The sequence below is a fragment of the Crocuta crocuta genome, unplaced genomic scaffold, assembly GCF_008692635.1.
Source record: "Crocuta crocuta isolate KB4526 unplaced genomic scaffold, BGI_CrCroc_1.0 scaffold345, whole genome shotgun sequence".
NCBI lineage: Eukaryota > Metazoa > Chordata > Mammalia > Carnivora > Hyaenidae > Crocuta > Crocuta crocuta.
In genome coordinates this window covers 2,862,658-2,878,902 of record NW_027527574.1, presented here as the reverse complement: position 1 = coordinate 2,878,902, position 16,245 = coordinate 2,862,658, and the positions used below count along the sequence as shown (strand labels likewise).

The 16,245-nt window shown below is 36.6% G+C and overlaps 1 protein-coding gene and 1 non-coding gene across 4 annotated transcripts in view; both read left to right on the top strand.

The window, feature by feature from the left end:
• The window catches only part of IQCM (IQ motif containing M), a 503,262-nt gene that overhangs the window by 69,566 nt on the left and 417,451 nt on the right, over positions 1 to 16,245 (top strand). For all 3 annotated transcript variants that reach the window (XR_013336742.1, XM_077770736.1, XM_077770746.1), the window contains exons 3-4: positions 2,965 to 3,047; positions 5,312 to 5,579. Coding sequence is in view for 2 of the 3 variants with exons in the window: in XM_077770736.1 (XP_077626862.1) it covers positions 2,965 to 3,047; positions 5,312 to 5,579 (351 nt within the window). In the remaining variant the exon portion in view is untranslated. The remainder of the gene's footprint in view (positions 1 to 2,964; positions 3,048 to 5,311; positions 5,580 to 16,245) is intronic.
• Positions 2,063 to 2,226, top strand: LOC144237184 (U1 spliceosomal RNA). Its single transcript, XR_013336778.1, has one exon. It is a non-coding gene; the product is annotated as a U1 spliceosomal RNA (small nuclear RNA).

Sequence of the window (16,245 nt, the reverse complement as noted above, 5' to 3'; positions counted from 1 at the left end):
AAAGAGGACAAGTTGTGAGTCACCCCTCAGAATACTGCCTTTCCTCCAGAAGTACATTGTCTGGTTAGAAGATCCCTCAAAGTGGATTTAGATTTTAGTTCAAACTTGACAGACAGTTTTAATCCCTGCATTCCTGTCTCTTCCATGTGAGGATAGTGCATCTTATAGTTTAAGTGATGACATTTATAATGAAATATTTTATGATCCACATGTGACTTTGTGCTCTGATCCGTACAAAGAATATATGTACTTTTCCAAAAACACATGCATGAAGTCTTGACAAGTATTTTTTTATTGGAAAGAATTAAAAAATCCACGAATTGGTATCCTTAGAAATATGTAAATAGCTCTGAATATGGGGAGATATGTAAATAGCTCTGAATATGGGGAGATACAGTGGCAAGTGTGGGTGGCCAGGGAGATTTGAGTTTGGCATGACTTACATACACCACTTTCCATGGCATAGGTAAGAGTGGGAGGGGGGAAGAAGCCTGAGAGCAAGAAAAGATGTTGTTTTTTCTAGAATGATTGCAGAGGAACAATTTTAATGCCCATTGATGGGACAACTTAGTAGATGCTTTTTCTTCTAACCCACACTCTTAAGGGGGTACTAGAGTCTAGTCGTCTCTCTCCTTTATTGCTAGAGTCTTTTCCCAGGCTTCAATCCTTGGGATGGCTTGCCCCAAAGAAACAGCTACCTGTGGCCCACGAGTCTACATGGGGAAAAGCAAGGGGAGATTTTGTGAAGGCATGAAGAGAACTTTTCTCCAATATTTTGTTATGAAAATTTCAAACATATAGAAAGCTTGAAAGAATTTTAAATTAACCCCCATAGACCTATCACCCAGTTCTTACCATGAATATTTTACTGTATTTGATTTATTTCATATCCATGCATCATCATGCATATCATAGTAAGAATTCATTACTTGTTTATATTTTCCTTCTATGGGTATAAAATGTAGAACAACAAAATGCCAACATCTTAGACATATATTCACTGAGTTGATTACATATGCCTGTGTTATCCACTCTGTATCAAAATATAGAATGGTTACTATTACCCTAGAAATTTCCTTTAGGTTCCTTTTCAGTCAATCCATGCCATCCTCCACCAGAAGAATTACCGCTCTTTTTTTTCTCTCATATGTTACTGGTGTTTGCACTACAACTTCATATAAGTGGAGTCATAAAATATTATATTTGTGTGTGTGTGTGTATGTGTGTATGTGTAAGGATGCTTGCTTTGCATAATGTTTTTGAAATGCATTCATGTTGCTGTGAGTGTCAGTAGTTTGATTCTTTTTTATTGCTGAGTCGTATTTTATTGTAAATATATGTTTCATTCTCTTTGATAAATACCTAGGAGTGGGATTGCATAGATCACAGGTTAAGAGTATATTAAGTTTTATAAGAAATAGCCATATCTTATTTTATATTTCTACCAGTGACACAAGTGTCCCAGTAGCCGCACAGCCTCACCAATATTGGCTGTTATCAGTGTTTTTAATTTTAACCATTCTGGTGGGTATGTGGTGACTATGATCTGAATGTTTGGATCCCCACTGAAATTGGAATGTTGAAATCCAACCACCAAAGGTGATGTTATTAGAAGGTGATTAGGTCATAAAGGTGGGACCTTCATCAAAGGGTTTAATGGGATTAGTGCTTTTATAAACGAGGCCCTAGAGAGCTCCCTAGTCCTTTCTACCAGGTGAGGATACCCTCACCTGACCATGCTGGCGCCCTGCTCTTGTACTTCCAACCTCCAGAATTGTGAGAAATAAATGTCTATTGCTTGCAAGTCACCTGGCCTGTGGCATTTTGTTATAGCAGCCCACGTGGAGTATGGTTTTGATTTTTCTGAAGATGAAGTTTTTAATTGCTTAAGATTTGAGTGGCTGAAAAGAAAAGGGAGAAAATCTTGTTCCTAAGAATACTAAAAGAAGTAGAGTTATAGGAATGGGGAGCACAATGGCCAGACTGAAAAGCCATTTTGAATCAGTAATTTGGTAATATATTTAAATTTTACTGAGTCCAGGTTAAGAAGAAGAAGGCACAAATACTTACCTGGCAGGGGAGATACCATGATCACGAAGGTGGCTTTCCCAGGGTGAGGCTTATCTATTGCACTCCGGATATGCTGACCCCTGCGATTTCCCTAAATGTGGGGAACTCGACTGCATAATTTTTGGTAGTGGAGGACTGTGTTCGTGCTTTCCCCTGAAAAAAAAAAAAAAAAGAAGAAGAAGAAGGCGAGAAACACTTTCAAATATCAGAATCAACTAATAATGAAGGAAATCCATAGGGATGAAATTTTAGAGAAGACTAAATGAGAATCATACAGTCTATGCACATGCTGTAGAATTATATATGTAGTTCTGAATAAAAAGAATAAGAATCTCAGGACAATATAAGTAAGTTATAATGTTACTCATTTGTAGTTGTGTATTTTTTTATTTCAATGCTATTCCTACTCAGTAAACCTATTGAGTTTATTTTGTAGTTATAATTTTAACATCTAGATGTAAGATAAATATTCGTGAAGAAATGTACAGCCATATGAATGAGTCATCAGGTATAGAAAATACACTTAGATTTGTTATAATTTCTGGGCCCAAAACATGTTATGTCTTCTGTGTAGTAACATTTAAAGAACTTGAGGAGCTGAAGGGGATTTCAATTTTGTGTGTTTTGTTTGGTTTCCTGGACTTCAGTAAGTTAAAATAATCTGCATTATCACTCTCACCATTGCAAGCTAATGTTTTTTAAAGTAAAATATTATATTGAAGGAGCATTATGTGAACTTCTTTTGCATACATGTATAACATCTACTTGTAACACTTGCCTTATAATATCCTGCAAGTTTCATCACTGCCCAAATTCTAATCTCATAGTTTTGCCATTTGTGATCAAGAAAGTACATGAACTACTTAAAAAAAATATTTTGTGTTTCTGTTTTAGGTTCCATATTAGAGATCACCAAGCAAGATTTTTTTCAAGAAGCAAAAGCTCTCATTGCCCAACATTATGAGAGAGTAAATGAGGTTAATGCTTTTCATTTATCTAACTTATTTTTCAGGAAACTAATAACTATTATATTCTATACTGATTGTTCCAAATGGTTGCATGAACCCTAATAGATTCTGAATAGAAGAGAAAATGAAATCTTTACTAGCTATAAAAACTTATTTTAGATTGTATTTAAAAATAAGATTTTATAACTATACAGATTATTTAATTACATATATATTTGATTTGCACATTTAATCCAAAGTTTAATGTTTTATTTTAATGAATTATAACAAATATTTAAATTAACTGTCTCAAATAAATATCCCTCATTAAACACTATTAGATAAAGCTAAACTGGAAAATATACTGTGAGATGTGTCTTTCCCATGCCTCCAGAATGACATTCTCCCCTGAATCTTATTTCATATGACTTTCTATTAGAGCTCTTTACCAGTGTGATCATTCCTTGAGGGAAGTAACTCTTTTTTGACTGTTGCATCTCCAGCAACAAGCTTAGTGACTCACTCAATAAATATTTGCTGAACGGCATAGATTTGGAAGATGAGGAGTGTAAGGGAATGGGTCAGCAATGAGACAGGAGTCAGCACAGGAAGAAATTTTAGAGGAAAACATCTGCAGAGGAGGTGAGAAATTGTGCGGGAGCAGCAGCTATTGTGAGAAATGGGTCTTTGGGGAGACAGGTGATGGAAGTGTATCTTAGGATGGTTTACTGTGTGACACATTATACTACTGCTTTTTGAATACTTAAAAAAATTTAAAAATTTTTTTTAAATGTTTTATTTATTTCTGAGAGAGAGAGACAGTGTGAGAAGGGGAGGGTCAGAGAGAGAGAGGGAGATACAGAATCTGAAACAGGCTCCAGGCTCTGAGCTAGCTGTCAGCACAGAGCCTGATGTGGTGCTCAAATCCACGAACCATGAAATCATGACCTGAGCCAAAGCTGGATGCTTAACTGACTGAGCCACCCCGGCGCCCCTGAATATTTTTAAAAAATTTTATGTTTATTAAATTTTTGAGAGAGAAAGAAGGAGAGTGTGAGCAGAGGAAGGGCAGAGAGAAAAGGAGACAAAGAATCCGAAGCAGGTTCCAGGCTCTGAGATGTCAGCTCAGAGCCCGATGCTGCGCTTGAACCCATGAATCATGAGATCATGACCAGAGCCAAGTCGATGCTTAACTGACTGAGCCACCCAGGTGCCCCTTGAATACTTTTTTTTAAAACTGAATTTTAGGTAAGGACTTTAAATATTTTTAAATGCTTATAGGGGAGGGGGATATAATTTTGCATATGTTTCTTTTGAATGATCATCTATGCTGAAACTGCTCATAAGTGGGTTTAGATTTGTAATCAACATTGTTCACATTGCTTAACTAATTTTTTTCTCTGACCAATTAAAAATGATTTTAAGTTATATTGACTTCACCAGTAGAAACATAGGTCGAATACTAGTTTAAAGAGTTAGATAGATGTATTTTAGAACCTTGACCTTTGTAGAGAATTTTATCCAATCATAATAGCATACTCTTCCATCTTTGATTGCTTGGCAAAACATAGTACTAGTCTATTAAAATCCTTTTACTGGCATTTTGAGTTGGCAACAATTTGAACTTGTCTAAATCTTTTTTTCTGGAGGGGCGTGAGGAGGGCAGGGGACTGTAGCTTGCTCTATGGGCCAAGAGAATGACCAGAACAACTACAATTGTTTGTATAATTACTTGTTGGAGATCTGGGACTGTATTATTTTTCTATTGCTCAAGGTAGTCAAAATTAAGAAGGAATTAAGTAATTTAAAGGATCTGAAATACATATCTGATTATTAACATGCTTTTCTTGAGAACCTACTTCCAGGAAAAGCTGTAAGTTCTGGTTCAACAGGAAAAGAGCATTTTATGAACATTTGAAAATTTTTCAAAGATGCTTGAAAATATTAAACTCTTAATATGTCTACTGTTTGAATATTTCTATTGTAAAATGAAATTTAAAGCTGCATTTGAAAATATCAGATGTGAGGAGAAAACTACTATTTTAGAATTTACACTTTTTTTTTGAAGTGAAATCTAACCTTCCTTCTTGTTAAGGGCTTTTGAAGAACTATAAAGGATAACATCTGCTTTATCTGATTACTGTCATGTGCATTACAGTAAATGTCTAATATAGTAAAGGTACTCTGTAAAAGGCAATGACTGGATATAATTTTATTATAAGATGTATTGTATAATTTTCATATTATACTATTAATATTAAAATTTATTAAATTTATCTTTGTTTTACTCACAGAATAAAGTTCAAAGTACTTCTATAAATGTTTTTAGAAATAAACACCAAAAACCAAAATCTGTAAAATTTATACCTTTGGAGATTAAAAAAGAAGAAACACTTGATGGAGTCCAGGAACTTTGGACAGCACACAAAAAGATTTATTTTCCCAAACACCCGTTCAAAAGGGAACATTTTGAGGAAACCCCGCAACAAACTTCTTTTAAGGAGCCATGCATGTTTAGTGTAAAGGAAAAATTCAAAGACCCAATGGATCTAATTGTGAAAGGTAAGTTTTTGGTGGAGCAGAGAATTTCAGTAAACCAAAAGGCAAAACTGTTTGCTTCTGGTGTGCTTTTTTTTTTTTTAATTTTATTTATTTCTAGGAGAGAGAGAGAGAGACAGCGTGAGCAGGGGAGGGTCAGAGAGAGAGGGAGTCACAGACTGAAACAGGCTCCAGGCTCTGAGCTGGCAGTCAGCACATAGCCCGACGCGGGGCTCGAACCCACGAACCGTGAGATCGTGACCTAAGCGAAAGTCGGACGCTTAACCAACTAAGCCACCCAGGCGCCCCTCTTCTGGTGTGCTTTTAATGGAATTTCCTTGGTGAAACAAAAACCCATACTTTAAATCTTAACAATGGGAGGTAGGGAGACATGATTAAAAATTTTTTTTTTAATGTTTTTTATTTATTTCTGAGAGAGAGAGACAGCATGAGCAGGGGAGGGTCAGAGAGAGAGGGAGATACAGACTCTGAAACAGTCTTCAGGCTCTGAGCTGGCTGTCAGCACAGAGCCTGTCACGGGGCTCGAACCCATGAACCATGAGATCATGACCTGAGCAAAAGTTGGATGCTTAACCGACTGAGCCACCCAGACGCCCTGGGAGGCATGATTAAATGGGTTACTAAGCTCTGGGGACCACCAGAAATTGCGAGGAGAGTACTTTAATGGGAAAGAGGGATTTATTTGGACAAAACTGGTTACTCATGTCTTCCAACAGAATAATATTTCTTCTGATACAAGTTCTAAGAACATGTAGTTCATTGTTTCTAAAGTAGTGAGAGGTTTATGGCTTTGAATTCTATTGTTGGGCAGGGTAGATAGGATAGGCAAGCTGTGAATGTGTTCCCTCCAAACCCCAAATGTATTTTTAGGAACTGTAGAATTTTCCTTAAGAAAAATTATAGCAAAGGCTTATTTTCTATCAGGAACTTGGTAAGATGGAACCTGGAAGTCTGTTTAAGCAAAGTGATATTTTCTTGAGACTAATGTCTAGAAAAAATGACTTTTTTATTAAAAACTTTTAATTTTTTTTTTTTTTTTGAGAGGAGAGCGAGTGAGCGAGCATCAATGGGGGACGGGCAGAGAGAAAGGGAGACAGAATCAGAATCTGAAGCAGGCTCCAGACTGTGCTGACAGCACAGAGCCCAATGTGGAGCCAAATTCATAAACACTAAGATCATGAAACCAACTGAGCCACCCAGGCACCTCTAGAAAAAATGACTTGTTAAAATATATTTCTGTTTAAGCCTTTATAACTTCTTATACATTTTTCCTCTTTTGTTATTGCTTCTTATGTTATTCATTCAGTGTGATTTTTTTTTTTTCCTATGTTAGGAGCTGGAGAAATAAAGATTAAAAGGCTCATAGGATAATGGTGGGGATGAGTGTCTTGGTAACTTATTATTATCCAATGTGACAATTGCTATACTAGTGTTGAGTGCAAAGCGTTATGGAAACATTATAGAGTAACCAGCCAAGTGCCAGAATGAAGGTTTCTCAGAAGAGATCTCATTAGAAATGGGCTTTAAGGGGGCGCCTGGGTGGCTTAGTCGGTTAAGTGTCTGACTTTCGCTTAGGTCATGATCTCGCAGTTCATGGGTTGACTGCCAGCACAGAGCCTGGAGCCTGTTTCAGAGTCTGTGACTCCCTCTCTCTCGGACCCTCCCCTGCTCAGGCTGTCTCTCTCTCCTAGAAATAAATAAAAATATTAAAAAAAAAAAAAGAAATGCGTTTTAAGGAGAAATTTGTTAAATGTAGTGTGGGAACAGAAGAAGCCATTTTGAGCCATGGGAGAAAAATATTAAAGCTCTGAAGGAAGAAAGAATGTGATACATTTTGGGAAAGGAGGGATATGATAAGAAATGAGGTTAGGAAGATGGATGAGGCTAGATTTAGAAGAAAATATAGTAGCAGGCCTAGGATTTGAACCTGTGTGTAATGGAAAGCCACTGGTTATTTCAAGCTGAGGGTGGGGAAACAGTGAGATATGACCATATTTTTTCTGATAGAAAAATAAAACTGTCAGTAGAGACTGTGGAGAGAATGGTGACAGAGAGATAAGAGAGGAGGTTGCCTGGGAAAGAGATGGTCCATGTAAGAGATGGCAGGGGCCTAAATTAGGGCAATAATGACTATCAAGTAAGTGTGGAGAGGGGATTTACAACAGCACTTCCCAAAATGTAGTTTTCAGACACTAGTTCTGAGGCATTTACCTCAGCAAAAGGGATCTCTGATTAGATACATTTTTTTTTAATTAAAAAAAATTTTTTTACATTTATTTGTTTTTGAGACCAGATAGAGACAGAGCACAAGTTGCAGAAGGGCAAAGAGAGAATGAGACACTGAATCTGAAGTAGGTTCCAGCCTCTGAGCCGTCAGCCCAGAGCCCGACACAGGGCTCGAACTCACAAACTGTGAGATCGTGACCTGAGCCGAAGTCAGACGTTTAAGTGACTGAGCCACCCAGGCACACCATCCAGTTAGATAAGTTTTAAAAAATGCATTTACTACTTAAGATTCATGTTGATGATTAATATATTGGGAGTTCTGTGAAATGCCTTAGAAAAGAACTCTTTTTGCTATCACCAATTTCAACTTGGCTATCACCAATTCATTTGAGCAAAGAATTCCTAAAGAAAAATATTAAGGTTTCTAGACTGGAATGCTGGGTCATTAGACATCATTAAGGTGAGATTGGAATGGAGAAGGACAAGTGGAATTTAGGCAGATGGAGAAAGAGATGGGAAAGGCAATGAATTGAGTTTTAGACCTGCTTAAGTAGACATGAATATGGAGATAACCATTAAGAAGTTGGAATTCGAGATCTGGCAGTTAAGAGAGGGACACAGGTGAAGACTGAAGATTGACATTGGGGGTAATGCCATGATGTAATTGTGAGGTTCATGCATTTGTTCAACCAACAGTTACTTATATGTGAGATATATAGAGAGAAAAGATATGCTACTTACCCTCAAGAAGTTCAACCTTGATATATGTAATTTGTATGTGGTTGGATGAAGAAGGATAAATGGATAGTTACAATGTAGTGTGACTCATACTGTGATAAAAATAAGCTTTACTGCTTTGAAATCAATAGGAAGGTGATACGTACTTCAGATTTAGTAATCAGGGATGGATTCCCAGGAGATTTAAAGTCTTTGGTAAATTTTGAAGGGCGATTAAACATTTACTCAAGAAAGAAGAAAAGTTCCATAGAACTCTGACTACAGTCAGATGGTCTAACCTCTACCTGGTAATGGATATCTGAGAAAGTGACTGTAATATATTTGCAGGAGCTGAAATGATTTTATATGACTAAAATGAAGATTGAGGAGAACTTTGAATTTTAACCTAAAAATAATGGGACCATTCAGATGTTTATTTTGTTTTTAAGTTTATTTATTTTAAGAGAGACAGAGACCGCATGAGTGGGGGAGATGGAAAGAGGGAGAGAGAGAGAGAATCTCAGGCAGGCTCCATGCTGCCAGCGCAGAACCCATGAAATCATGAGACCATGACATGAGCCCAAACCAAGAATCGGATACATAATGGACTGAGACACCTAGGGTCCCACCATTCAGGTGTTTTAGTGAAAAGTTCTCGTGACCACATTTGCATTGTTCAGCCATTTCTGAAAGCAGAGACGAGGTGTGATGAATTTTGGACGCACAGGTCTGTCACTGAGGGGACTAATTCATATGAGAAAAGATGACTTGAATTAAGGTAGTGGCACTGGGGCCAGAACTGAGAGGAGAGATTTTAGAGGTATTTGAGAAGTAGAGTTTCTAGATTTGGTCAGCAGTGGGTGGAAACATAAGACACAGGGGAAGAGCTATAGAATTCACTGCTACAGTAGTTTATACTAAGTGGCAGCATGGGAACAGATGCAAGAAATTAAAGGGTTGGAGGCGCGTCTTACATAAGGATGAAACTGCCACCAGCAATAAGTTGGAATCTAAACCATGTACCTTCGGAGCTTTGTTGTTCTAGGTGATGAAGTTGGAAAACAGCGTTATTGACTATGTTGGTGGTTTTGGCTGTTTGTGGAAAGTTATTATATAAAAGAGATGAACTTAACAAAAGTATTGGCTGGTTTGCAAGCAGAAATGAAAGGGCATAGAGTGGTACTAGGTATCTGAGTCCTTGGTTTTGAGCAACTGTCTAAGACTTACCCTTGCAGCAAAAATCAGATTGAGGGTGTGTCCTTCCTAACCCAGCCCATTTTCTCAGATCACCTCCAGGCACTTCCCACTAAATTGAGAGACTAAAGCAAGGGGTAAAGAAATGAAGATACAAAAGAGATTTTTTAAAGCTATGCTTAAAAAAATAATTTAGAATGTGGTTATTGGCATGAAGAATTAATTAGAAGAGAACGGATTAAAAAATCTAACAAATATTTTAGAGAATGGTATTGCCAAAGAAACCATGAACTTTGATTTAATAAAATGTTCAAAAGTAAAATAACCTGGCTTTATTTGGAAGTGACCCACAAAAGCTGGATAGCCCGCAAGGAGGTTAATAGCAAGAAGTAGCTAACAAGCAAAGAAAAATCTTCCCTGAGTAGATCCAGAGACCATTAGGAAAAAAGTGAATAAAGGAGTGTATTTCTAGGACAGAATCATTGTATACTCAAAGAACTTCCCCACTTCCAGGTTAGGGGGCCTCTCAGTGCCTCCCCAGCAGGATTCTCTAACTTCTTTTGTCTGGTAATTGCTATGTGTCTTTTCTTTTTCCCTTTCACGAATGGAGTTTTTACTGAAGTTATCTTATACCTGTCCTACTGCTGGATGTTTTGTGCTTCTGGAAGAAGGTGGAAATAATGTTATATTTTGTATATATTATTACTGGCCAGAAGAAGCCACACCTGGACCTGATGGAGAAGACTGCAAATAGAGATTCTGGACTCTGAGCTGGATGTAATACCTTGATTGAACTTTAGGTTACCTCCTTTGAGGAGAGGAAAAGTGTATTTTGTCAGGGAATAAGAATGGTTGGATATTTGATATTCAAAAGGGCTGACTGTGGCAGAGACTGACTAGATATTTATCAAACTTCTTACTGTATTCTTTCTTCCTGGGAACTTGGCTAACATACCCTTACAGTTAGGTGGAACTATGTGACTAAGATTTGGCTCAGTGGATTATAGGTAGAAGTGATGCTTATCCAAAAAATGCCTTTTGTTCTTTCCCCAACATGGTCTCCCACATTTTGAGTACTCTTAAAACAATTGCAATTTCAAGGCGCCTGGGTGGCTTAGTCAGTTAAGCGTCCGACTTTCGCTTAGGTCATGATCTCGTGGTTCATGTGTTTGAGCCCCACGTCGGGCTCTGTGCTGACTGCCAGCTCAGAGCCTGGAGCCTGTTTCAGAGTCTGTGACTCCCTCTCTCTCTGATCCTCTCCTGCTCACGCTGTCTCTCTCTCTCTCTCCTAGAAATAAATAAAACATTAAAAAAAATTAAAAGAATATAGCTCTAAAAAAAAAAACCAATTGCAATTTCACTGGTGGGAGAATGGTAAAAAATGCTTTTATGTATTATTTATTTATTAAATTTTTTTTTCTGTTACAAAACTTTATTTTGTTTTTTTTAAAGTTTTAAAATGTATTTTTGAGAGAGAGAGAGAAAGGGAGGGAGAGGGAGGGAGGGAGGAAGGAAAGGAGGGAGGGATGGAGAGAGAGAAAGACACAGAATCTGAAGCAGCCTCTAGGCTCTGAACTGTCAGTACAGAGCCTGGTGCATAGCTCAAACCCACATAGATTATGTGAGATCATAATCTGAGCCAAAGGCAGACGCTTGACTGGCTGAGCCACCCAGGCACCCTGTAAAACTGCTTTTAATAACTGTCAATTGAAACATTTCTATTGCGATATTCAGTAAATATATAAAACTCGGTATGGGGATTATAAAAGGGAAAGAAAATGGTCATAACTTGCTCGCCCATGGAACTTGTAGTCTAGCTCGGGAAACAGGTATCAGTTAAATAATCATTCGTATGAAGTTGAGAGTATATGACAAATGAATGGGGCTTGGACTGGGGTCAGCAAAGGCTTTCCAAAGGAAATGACAATTAAGCTAAACTCTGTCAGATAAGGAAGAATTACTAGGACAAGAAGTAATTCCTGCTTGGAGTTCTAGGTCATGGGAAAACCATTTACAATGGCTGAAGGGAGGGAAGCACAGACATAATTACAAAGAAGTACAAAAAAACCCTAATGTGGCTACAGTTCTAAAAAGAAGTTGGAGAAGGGTAAACTGTAGCTATCATTACAGTGCTGTGCTAGCAAATGTTTATTAACTGGCTATGATGGGGTAGAGGGAGGAAGCCTGATTTATAGCCTTTGCCAATTTCCATGGTGTAAATACTTTAATGTAGCCAATTTCAAGCTACCAATGTTACATCAATGATCAGGAGAGCTGGGTAGAGGTTTGCACCATATGTTCTTTGGATAGTTGTGGCACACATCTTTCACACACCACTTGAAATATTTTCAGATTTACTTCTTATTCTAGCAACTGCAATAGAGACTGCTTCCTTCTCCAGGGTTCCCTGACTCCTTCCCAGCTTGGGACACTGACAGAAATGGGCTCAACACTGACACATGAGCAACCAGGAAGGGAGGATAAGAGCCAATGGATAAATGTTTCCTCCTTTCCTTCTCTGGGGAGAATGGTCTCATTTACACTCTATGAAGCTTCTCAGAAGGTCCTAAACAATTGAGCAACCAGTTTTTTGTAGTGATGGTCAACTCAAAAAGGATTCTTACATTACCTCTTTATTTCTTGTTTTATTTCCTCATTGTTCATTCCTGTTCCTTGACCTCACTTTCTTAAAATACCTTCTTAAAAAATATTTTGATGGTGAGTTGTCAGTACTTGCCAAGAGACTGAGTATGGAATGTGAGGGAAAGGAAGAGTCAAAAAAAGATGATTTTTAGACTTTAGGACCTAATGAACTGAAAGATAGGAGTTGGCCATTTTCTGAGACAAGGAAGAGAGTGACCTATAGTTTTCAATGGCTTAAACCTAGAGTTGAGATATGGACATTATGTTTAATGTGCCTATTATACCTACCAATGAAAATGTCAGATAGGTAGTGTATAAGTGTGAGCTCAAATTTGGAGTCACTAAAGTACAGATCAATATCTAACAGAAATATAATATGAACCACAAATGTGATTGATAATTTTCTAGTGACCACATTTAAAAGATAAAAAGAAATAGGTAAGGGGCACCTGGCTAGTTCAGTCAAAAAACCATGTGACTTGGGGTCGTAAATTCAAGCCCAACTTTGGATATAGAGATTCTTAAATAAATCAGTAAACTTAAAAAATAGACCGATAAAATTAATTTTAATAATAGGTTTATGTAACCTAATACATCCAAGATAGTCAATATAAAAATTGTTAGTATTTTACATTATTTTACACTTATACTCCAAATCCAGTGTATATTTTAGAAATTGGTCTAGCCAGATTTCAGGTGCTCAGTAGCTAGAGTTGGCAAGTGGCTACTGCATTGAACAGCATAGATATCAACTTTATTTATAATAATAGATAAGATCATCAAACAAATAAATGTAGGTGGAGAAAAAATATCCTAGAACTAAGTCCTGGAGGTTTCTGACAGTTAGAGGGTAAGAAGAGAAGTGTCCAGTAAAGGAAGTGGAAATGAAGAGCCAGGGCAGGGGGTGGGGGAGGTGGAAGTCATGAGAGTGTGAAATATGTTACTCATATTTCAGTCAAGGAGTTGGAATGCCTTAGACTGGAGCAAAGAAAGCTCATCCATTGTCCTAGAAAGAAGATAAGGCCATGGGCACAGAGACAGTCTGATTGGTAGATTAGATGGTGGGATTGGCACTTTTTTGTTTGTTTCAGTGAAATTAGAAGTAAGGTCTTCACTTGAGGAAGGGATGGGAAGTATTAAGTTTTGAGGAGAGAGGAGAAGGGTGAATTAATCATAATCTAAGAAAATGTGGAAGTGCATGGACTAGGAAAGGATAATTTGCTATGAAATACACCCTCTGCCTTTTTTAAAAAAAAAAAAAGAGAAAAGAGAAACAGTTGGGAAGTGTCCATAAGGATTAAGGAAGAATTTGACTTTATCCCTAAAGTATGGGAAGGGTGAAAGAAAAGAATAGTTACCCCTTGAGATAACTGTTGAAGACGTTGTGCCCTTAGGAAAATAAGGGTTGTTAGAAAGACACAGAGGATAGTGCAGACATAGAGGATTGCTAAAATATCAGTTTAGCTGATGAAAGATCTGGGGCTTCTTAGGGTACAGTCAAGAATTTGGGGAGGTGATCACAAGGCCAAGAATGTTGGGGGTGGCAGATATGAGAAAGGAGTGAAAGTTTTATCGAGAGCATAGGGATGACAGTGGTCCTCCTGAAAATCCTATTATAGGCTCTATTGAAGTCAGACACATTTTACTGGGAGCTTTTGCATGTGTCCCACCAGACAGCTGTGAAGTGCTGATCTTAGAGTTTATATTTGAATTAAAATTGGAATTCATTTCTTAAAGTTCTTATCTCAAAAAGTGTATATTAAGTCTGTAACTTGGATCTATTTTTTAAACATATTCCCAAAATTCACTTCAGTGTGAATGAAAGCATGATCTAAGATATCAGCAATATTAATTCCAGAACTTGATTAAAGTTTGTGAGATTAGAAAGAAAAGTGAGTCCTGTGTGTATGATACATGTACCTTGCTCATGCTGCACTGACAAATCAGCTGTATTATCTTCCATAAGCTAAACCTCTGTATGAGAACAGGCTAAACATTCCTTGAATTTGATCCAAGGATATCAACTTTAAAAATACACTGTAACAGGGGCACCAGAGTGGCTCAGTCAGTTAAGAGTCAGACTTTGGCTCAGGTCATGATCTCACAGTTTGTGAGTTCAAACCCTGAATCCAGACTCAGTGCTGACAGCTTGGAGCCTGGAGCCTGCTTCAGATTCTGTGTCTCCTCTTTCTCTGCCCTTCCCTGCTCATACTCTGTCTCTCTGTCTTTCAAAAATAAAATGTTAAAAAAAATTAAAAAAATAAAAACACACTGTAACAATTATAATATCAAGTATCTTTAGTAAATATGTTCTCTGTGCTTACATGTAATACATACCCATATTTTTCTTCATAGAACAAAGTCAGAAAAAAATATAAAATGATTTTTTTGAGTATATAGATATTCTACAGTACTACTTAACCATTTTCTGTTGTCAAGCTGCCAACAATTTATGAATCTTGATAATCAGAAGTCACATGTGAAAATGTTTTTGTAATATAAAATAATAGATTATAGTTATATAGAATATATAGTATTCATTTTTTTATGTATTCCCTTGGGAACAAAAAATACTTAGGTTTAATTTTGAGTCATTTAAATTTGAAAACAGATTTTAAATAAACTCAATGAGATTTCCTAATTGTCATATCATGCAAATATATTTAGGGTCGATATTGAATTGTTCCTTAACCAGTTTGGAAAGGAGTAGACGTGTATATGTGTGTGTGTATATGTTTGCATGTGTGTATGTATTCTTTGGTCTCCAAACACAAATCTTCCTTTAAATATAAAATGAAGGCAGAAAGAATTTTAATAATGCTTTAAAATAACTACATAACTAGAAAGCACTGGAGAAACCTATCAGGAAAAATGACTTTGTGCTATGTTTATTTTTTGCTCGAGGGTAAAAACTTACCAAACAATTTTTTTGATCAGCAATGTATATAAAATCTCCTATTTTATGTTTTAATGATTTTAAATATATATTTGATATCAACAAATATATTAAAATTCTTTTTTTACTCATTCCTACAAAAGTGTTTAGAAGAATTTGAAGCCAAGTTCCATAACAATTTATAAGAAACATGGAAACTAGAGATTTCTTAAAATGAGTTGAAGATTATATTGAATTTGATATTACAGAATAATTTGAGTTTTGGAGCTTTGGAACTTGAAAGCATACTAATCTTCTTCCACATATGAAAACAGACTCTACTTGAGGAATTTCTAAATGAGGGAATAAATTTGGGATAATCACACAGAATTTTGCAACTGCTTCTCTTCTTCTCTTAGTTTTTTTTCTGGTTTAGATTGCTATGTTTCTTCCCATTTCTTGTCAGTAATTGTCTTTTCTTGCCTATGCTCTTGAGGAAAGAACTTAAACAGAATTAGGATTAGCAAATTATATATTTGAGTGACACATGTCTTGAACACAGTTCTTTCTTCCTTACCCTTTTTTTTTTTTATGCTGACCTGGTAAGTTCTGAAATAGAAGATGCAGGGTGAAGACTCTGAGATAGACTCATTTCTCTGTAGTAACATGGTTTATTACATTTAAGTAGTCATAAAGTTCATTAACTTTTAATAAAGTAATAATATCTTAAATATAAAAATTATTAAACATTACAAAGGATTTAGAAACAGTTGAAAGACATTTTTTTACCATCTGCCTTCTACTATTTTATTAGCCCAGAGAATAATTTAGGGAATAACAAATCTTCAGTGTAGTGACTTGGCAGAGGTTTTATGATTAGGTACATTTGTTCTATATTTTGCATTTGGCAAGGAACACAATCAGAGGAGAGCTGAGGCTAGTGAAGTATTCTACAGTGGGCTAGTGTTCTTCCTAACTCCTTTGTACATAAGCTCTTTCTATAAGTAAATAATA